This window comes from Gopherus flavomarginatus, chromosome 5, assembly GCF_025201925.1.
Source record: "Gopherus flavomarginatus isolate rGopFla2 chromosome 5, rGopFla2.mat.asm, whole genome shotgun sequence".
In the NCBI taxonomy this organism is placed as follows: Eukaryota; Metazoa; Chordata; order Testudines; family Testudinidae; genus Gopherus; species Gopherus flavomarginatus.
In genome coordinates, this window is record NC_066621.1 from 3,268,185 (window position 1) to 3,276,347 (window position 8,163).

An 8,163-nucleotide genomic window follows, 5' to 3' on the forward strand; every position below is an offset into this window, starting at 1 on the left:
ATATTTATATTTAAAAACCTTCTAAGAATCATAGAACTGGAAAGGACCTAGAGAGGTCATCAAATCCAGTCCTCTGCACTCATAATAGGACCAGCACCATCTATAACATCCCTGACAGGTGTTTATCTAACCTGCTCTTAAAAATTTCCAGTGATGAAGATTCCACAACCTCCCTAGGCCATTTATTCCAGTGCCTAACCTCCCTAACAGTTAGGAAATTTTTACTAATGTCCAAACTGAACCTCCATTGCTGCAATTTGAGCCCATTGCTTCTTGTCCTAGCATCAGAGGTTGAGGAGAACAATTTTTCTCCCTCCTCCTCGTAACAACCTTTTAGATGTTTGTAAATGGTTATCATGTCCCCTCTCAGTCTTCTCTTTTACAGAATAAACAAACCTAATTTTTTCAATCTTCCCTCATAGGTCATGTTTTCCAGGCCCCTAAACATCCTTGTTTCTCTTCTCTGGACAGTCTCCAATTTGTACATATCTTTCCTGAAATGTGGCACCCAGAACTGGACACAATACTCCAGTTCAGGCCTAAGAAGTAGTGTAGTCATTGGAAAGGAAGACAGGTTTGCAGATTTATAAATAATATATATCGGTAGGTAAGTGTGAACACAGAGATAAGCAGTTCCCTGTACTAGCTTTTCTATTGGGAAGTTGCTCTAGCAGAGAACAAATTACTATATTACAATCTGTATCTATTTAAGAGGTTTTTCCTACTTTTAATTTAATTGGAGTTTGTGCTCCGTCCTGGAGATGTATTAGTGGATCTCAAGCACTGTGTCATGCACCCTATATAAACAGACTCTCAGTAAATTGCTTATTTCCTGTTAAAAATTTGCTTTATGCTCTGCAGTGCCTGATCTTCAGTTATTGTGCCCCAGTCCTCTGGGAGATCAGCTGGTTGAGCTTTATACTGTGTAGCAAACTCCTGATTGAACTTCTGAAAAACAAACTTCCAGTAGCTGGAAGCTTCAGTGCTGGGATCTGGCTGAATGCTCCAGTCTGGGTAATAGTCACGATACGCTTTGTAGGGATGAGCAATCCATTTTGTGTCTGAATTTTGGAAAGTACCATTGCCAACTACAGCAGAGGAGCATATATCATAAACAAGCTTTTCATTACACATATCCCTTTGTTGCCCTAATCCTTGAGGGCGATGCACTGATGCAAAGTGCTCCTTGTGATAAGGGGCTCTTGCCTCACAGGGGACCTTACAGAATGGACACTGCTTCCCACAGCCAAACACTCGCTTGAAGATCTCTTCCTCAGGTTTCACTGACAGATTAGAGAGTTTTGACTCAATTTCTATACTTTTCAGTTCAGCTAAGATTTGATGTTCCAGAGCAGGAAGTAAAGTTGGTATAAAATCTGAAAATTGTTTAGCACTTGCAGTATTTACAAAACATATCCCCACTAAATTATCCCTGGAAAGGACTAGATCCTTCTGCAGCCCTTTGCAAACAGAATCTAAAAAGTCAGAGACTGTGTGGTTCTCTGTAACACTGGTATATTTAAGAGCCTTTCTGACTTTATCTATCACTGAGGACAGAATCTTTTTCTCTCTGTCTCCCAAGTCTGCCATCTTGCTGTAGCGCTTCAAAAGCTGTCTCCTTATCCAGGCTTGGACAAAATCTTCATATGCACTAATGTATTTCACATAGTTGTCAAACTTGCTGTCCTTCAACAGCTTCTTCAGTAGCTCAAACTGTAAAAAGCTCCGGTTCCTGTATGTAATGGATTGCTCACTGCTGAAAATGTCATCCACTATTTGCACTCCAAGTACCTTGTACACATATTCTACCAGGGCAGGTCGGAGACACTGATCACAGAAATCCCTGGCCATTGTTTGGCTTTCATCCTTTTCCAAGTAAAGAGCTTTAAATTTCTTGAAATACTGAGGTTTCAGCTTCTCCAGACGTTGCTGAGGATCGTTTTCTTTGATAAAATCTTCGTGCATCTTTTGAAATGCACAAGCTGCTTCCCCTAAAATGTGAAGCTTCAGGTCAACTTCAAAACAAGGAGTAGTGGGAAGTTTCTGAGTATCCTCCTCTTTTAACTTCTCATTAACCATATGCAGCAGTTCTCTGCAATAGGTTTCATCATAGTCTGTTTTGGATTTAACTTTTTCTTCAATATATTTTTTGCATTCCTGCAATAATATTATAGCAAGCTCTTCAATTTTCCAGTGACAATCCCGTGAGAAGTATTCTACAACTGCTCTGGTCCATTTTAGGTCTAAGTATTTCTTTTTTATTGTGAAAGATTCCATTCTATAACAATGCAGGCTTTTTGCATGTTCTAGCATCTGACTGATGGCACTCCCTCCATGCTCCAGATCCTTTCTCAGCTGGAGATCCATATCGTGAACAACTTGACGTTTCTGCAAAGTACTCAGCTTTAACTCTGACAAGGTTTCTCGCCACATCACTTCAAATTCTATTTTCAGTTTCTCATTGTCTAGTTTATGTTTTCTGTTCCGGCATTCAGCCAAGAGTCTGTCAACTTTCTCTTCAATTGTCTGTTTGTACCCAGGCTGGATAGTGTCTATCTTGTGCTGTCCTCTTTGGATTCGAATTGTTTCCTCACAGTTACTGATTGAATAACGTTCAAGTTCGCTTTTGAGGCTATTTGCGCTTCTTTTGAAATCTTCTCTGTACTTTTCTATCAGGTTCAAATTTGCAGCTTCACTTTTAAAATACTGTTCTACATTATCCAAGAGCTTCTGTTCTCCCTGCAGTAGTTTCCCTTGTACTTCAATTTTTAAGCTGTGTAAGAGATCACTGTCTAGTTTCTCTGGCAACTGATTCTGAATAAAAGTTTCTTTTTCAGATATCCAGAGATACATCTCCTTGCGGAAACTCCATTCCCATTCAGAATACTTCATAGACAGCTGGTTATAGGCTTCAGCAACAAGACTGTTTCTAAAGCTAAAGATGAAGTTTTCATGTTTCACTGCGTTCCACAGACTTCTCAACCATTCAATAAAATCAGGAATATTCTTTACAGCTCTTTTCCGTGAACGGTTCTCTATGAATTCAAACAGGTATTTCTTTAGTTCAAACACACTCTCACTGTATCCAATGTTTATTGGAGCCATGGGAGGGACTCCATGCCACAGCCCAGGGATGTACCAATTGTGTTTCTCTGGGTTATACTCCATAATATCAGAAAATGTCATTTCCCTGCTTTGCTTTTCCATCCTTGCTGCAGCTTTGGTCATTTCATTCAGCTGCTCCAGTAGATGCTTCCTGTCCCTTATATTTTGGTCATGAGCAGACACATCACTGACGTTCTGATGCACAAACTGGCAGTTTGGCTTTTGTTCTATTTCCTCCATTCTGAGAAAGGCATGGACCACAATTTGAAGAATATCTTTCATTTCTGTGGCATTCTCCATGGCCATGTTAACAATGGTTATGTCACTCAGTCCAATCACCAGTATGGCCAGCTCATTGTCGTGTTGATTACTGTCTTCCAGTGCTGCTAGTTCAGGAGCCTTCAGACCTTCTGTGTCTATCACCAGGATGAAATCACAGCCAAGCAGCTTCTGAACAGCTTCTGTAACTTTAATGAGCGTCATGAAGGCTCCTCGCGTGCATCGGCCACTGCTCACTGCAAACTGCAGGCCAAACATGGTGTTGAGAAGGGTGGATTTCCCCGTGCTCTGCACTCCCAGCACTGTTATAACCACCATTCTGGATCTACCCCCTAGTCTGATATTGAGATGAGTTAGAACATCTGTTACCCAGTTCATAGGGATGTTGGAAGCATCTCCATCAATTAGCTCCATAGGAAACCCTTCCAGCATCAAGTCAGCTGCTATGTCTGGGAGATGGATGAATTGTCTTTGACTTTCTGGCATTTTTCCTTCTTTAATCATTGAGCATTCAGCTTCATAGAACTGCCCCAACTCACGCATGAAATGCTCAACTCCCAGGGAACTATCAGATATTAATTTATCTAATTCTTCCAGCTGTTTTCGGTCCATTCCTGGAGTTTCACATTTCTTTTTATACTCCTCCCGCATTTTAGAAAGATTCCCCTTAGCAGTGTTATCCAGGCTAAATTTCATCCATTTCAGGAAGTAATGTTTCTCCACTGTAGGCAAGTGTTTTATTCCATTGATAAACTTAGTCAAACCATTAGTAAGGCCACATTGATTCTGCTGTCTGCGTATCTCTAACCATTTCTGTTTCAGCTCAGATTTATAGTCTTCAGTGGCCATGTCTCCTTGGCTTTTCATTCGGCACAGCTCTTTTTCCACTTTAGCCAAGTTTTTCCATGGATCCCCTTGGAGTCTCAACATTTCTCTTTTGTATTTTGCCACATCTCTTATTTCTGCAGTGATATCTTCAGCACATTTCCTCGCGCACTGACATGCCTGACAGTCCTCATCCACTTGGATTCCTAGGTCACGTGCCATCACAGCCATTGCTTCCAAACTCACTGTCTTGGGAGATGAGTTCATTATGTTTCCTATGGTGGACTGCACCTTTTTCACAAATCCTGCATTATTAGTGGTACTATCTTTCACAAGTAGCTGTGATTTGCTCAGCTTCAGCACAGGGGCCAGCTTATTAAGGAATCCCAGAGTTTCTATGGGTTTCTCAATCTTGCAGTTAAAGATGAAGTAGTATTTAGTAGTTGATCCCTGCAGAGATGATAACAGTGCGTATTGTCTCTCGTTGATGCTCTCAGTAACTATGAACACTGCTGAGGAGATCTCTGTTAAAAAGCTAACCTGCAGCCAGTGTGACTCAATGTCTCCATGCATATTTGTAACTGCAACAGGCTCTGGGAAAAGATCTGAATTCTCCCTCCCCCAAGGGAAATACCAGGAAATCTCGACCAGCCCATCTGTGATTTCCCGAGGGACGTTCCCAGACTCCATGTCTCGATGGATAAAGAAATTGTGGTGCTGCTGGGACGGGCTGAGAACCTCATTGAGGAGTTTGGACTTGGAGAAGCTGCAGCTCCCCAGCCGCACAAAGGAAATGGTTGGCAGTGACGTGAGCACCAGGCTCTCCTCTCTGAACCCTCTGCTCTCTGCCAGGGAGTGCGGCCTCCACTTCCTCACAATGTCCCTCATGGCCCACAGCATTAGGGTGCACTTGGGAGTGTTGATGGCAGGTAGCAGCAGAGGGAGGGCAAACTGGCACATGGACATCTTGGACAGGATCTCCTGCTGTAGGAAACTGTCTGAGCAAAGCAGAACGGCACAGAGAATATCGAGGGAGTGCAGAGAACTTTTCATCTCAGCATCACTTAAACAGAAATTGTCATCATTATTTAGTTCCTCCTCATCCTCACCCATTTCTTCATCTTGAGCTTTGTGCCCAATGCTTGTATTTCTGGCCGTCCCATTCACAGCCATGACCTTCCTCAGGAAATGCCACGGTAAATCACCTAATGTCTCTGGAATCCTGTTCTGTATGCTTTCTGGGCAGATCTCCAGGACATCCCTCAGCCTGATCTTCCTGCTTCTGTGCTTCTCCAGGTTTAATCTGGATAGAATATCTGGAAATGCTTTACTTCTTTCTGCAAAAGGAAATTAAAACATAAACTAAATTTTCAGACTAGAAAATGGTGACTTCATGTACAGTTTACTAATTCCTTAGACTGGCTGATTTGGGGGAGTTATGTAAAGGGAATTGTAATTTAAAGAAAGCAATACCCCGTAAGTGACAGATGCATTATGCATCCTAGGCTCAATTCTTCTCTTACATATATTTGCACAACATAAATAAAGCCAACAGGATTACTTAAGTGCAAATGAAGCATAGTTCTGACCCATTTTGAACTTCACTGAGGTTGGGTTGCATTCTTTGGGCCCAACTCTTAACCTCAGAGCAGTGTAAAATCCACTTAAAACTGGCTTAAGTGACCAACTCAGGGGAATCTTCCAGCATAACCAGCTCTATGAGATCCCAGCTCACCGTTACTGGAGGAGGGGGCATAGCCTCAGGACTCTGTCTCTGTGGTGACCCCAGCAGCTGGAATGACCCCCTGGCTGCTCAGGATCAGACTGGTGCTTGGCAGTCTGGGGATCAGGTAGCTGTGACTGTGGCCTACACCCGTCACCCTGAGCTGTGCTGGGTATCAATGGCTCATCCTGAGGATCTGGCCCTTTATTTCCCTTTCAGCAATCAGAACAGATCACGCCATGTGGGAACACTTATTTTTGATTTTCTTCAGAGCTTCCTCCATCCCTTTGTTGTGATGTGTCTTTTTACAGGTGTAGCTGACAGCACTGTGGCTTTGCTCATTTCCCAGAGACCAAGTCAGTCCCTTCACTCATGCTACTTTCTTTGTCCTTTTGGGGAGCTGTGAGTGCAGTCATTACTTACAGAGCAAATTTACCCACAATGCAGCATAGAGAGCTAATGCTAAGACACCTCCAGGCAAGTTCTGCTCTGGTAATGTCTCCAATGCAGTGTTAGGATATCTGGACCTGATGCACAATTACCCCATTTAGTGAATGAAGATTTATTGATGCTACAGTTGTTATAACAGAGCACCAGCTCTACAGTTGGTTCAGTTGCATTTTCTGCTTGAATGTTGATTCCTTTAAGTGCTCTAAGACTTGGAGTGTCATGAAATTTGTTATGTCTCATGGCAGCACAGGGTAGGGTTAATGATCCAAATTTTTTCTAGGTCATTTTCAGTTTCAGCCCTTTTGGAGTAATAAAAAGTCAGGAATTCCATAACCCCAGTGGGGGTACAAAGTTCTAGGTTCCATGTGGCTAGAGCCTTTAGCTCCAATATCTTCACTGGGCCTTCTTCTGGAGGTGGTAGGGGAACCCAGGCCCGCCCACTCCTCTGGGTTCTAGCTCCGGGCCCTTGTTTGAAGCAGCTAGAAACAGTTTCTTCCAATCCCTTGCTGCTCCTTGAGCTATTTCCTACATTATCTCCTCTGTAGGCTTTCCCCAGCCTCTCACCCAGCTTCTTCCTCCTGGAAAGTTGACTTCCCTCGCAGCTCATTGCCCAGATTGCTGAAGAGACTCTCTCTCTAGTCATGCTGTCTCTCTGACAGCCACTCTGTCCTCCTGCCTTACAGCCCTTTTGCCCTTACAGCTCCTGCAAGGCTCCCAGTCAGCTCCAGCTGAGCTCGTAGTCAGTTTTACCATTAATCGTTGAGTTGCCAAGCCAGAATGAGATTTATATACCCCATGACATTGACACAACAGGACAGTGCAAGCCATGGGTCTGATTACAGTACAACACCAGAGTATCCTGAAGGTGAGAGAGAATGGGGAACAATGGCTGTGGCCCCTGCACAGTATCATAACAGAATTGTAAGGACATATAAGAACGTAAGAATGGCCATACTGGGTCAGACCAAAGGTCCATCTAGCTCAGTATCTGTTTACCGACAGCGGCCAATGCCAGGTGCCCCGGAGGGAGTGAACCTAACAGGCAATAATCAAATGATCTCTCTCCTGCCATCCATCTCCATCCTCTGACAAACAGAGGCTAGGGACACCATTCCTTATCCATCCTTGCTAATAGTCATTAATGGACTTAACCTCCATGAATTTATCCAGTTCTCTTTTAAATGCTGTTATAGTCCTAACCTTCACACCCTCCTCAGGCAAGGAGTTCCACAAGTTGACTGTGTGCTGTGTGAAGAAGAACTTCCTTTTATTTGTTTTAAATCTGCTGCCTATTAATTTCATTTGGTGGCCCCTAGTTCTTGTATTATGGGAACAAGTAAATAACTTTTCCTTATCTACTTTCTCCACATCACTCATAATTTTATATACCTCTATCATATCTCTCCTTAGTCTCCTCTTTTCCAAGCTAAAAGTCCTAGCCTCTTTAATCTCTCCTCATATGGGACCCGATCCAAATCCCTAATCATTTTAGTTGCCCTTCTATGAACCTTTTCTAGTGCTAATATATCTTTTTTGAGATGAGGAGATCACATCTGTACACAGTATTCAAGATGTGGGCGTACAATTGATTTATATAGGGACAATAATATATTCTCCATCTTATTCTCTAGCCCCTTTTTAATGATTCCTAACATCCTGTTTGCTTTTTTGACCGCCTCTGCACACTGCATGGACATCTTCAGAGAACTATCCACAATGACTCCAAGATCTTTTTCCTGATTACTTGTAGGTATATTAGCCCCCATCATATTGTAAGTAAA

At 42.8% G+C, this 8,163-nt stretch overlaps 1 protein-coding gene across 1 annotated transcript; it reads right to left on the minus strand.

Moving 5' to 3' along the window:
• Positions 1–825: 825 nt before the first annotated feature.
• Positions 826–5,397, minus strand: LOC127052736 (up-regulator of cell proliferation-like). The gene has a single exon (XM_050956669.1). It carries the CDS (start codon positions 5,380–5,382, stop codon positions 826–828), a length of 4,557 nt encoding a protein of 1,518 aa, XP_050812626.1. The 5' UTR covers positions 5,383–5,397.
• Between the last annotated feature and the right edge of the window lie 2,766 nt (positions 5,398–8,163).

Coding starts and splice junctions, on each gene's coding strand:
- LOC127052736 (XM_050956669.1), bottom strand. CDS start 5,382: ATGGCTGTGAATGGGACGGCCAGAAATACAAGCATTGGGCACAAAGCT.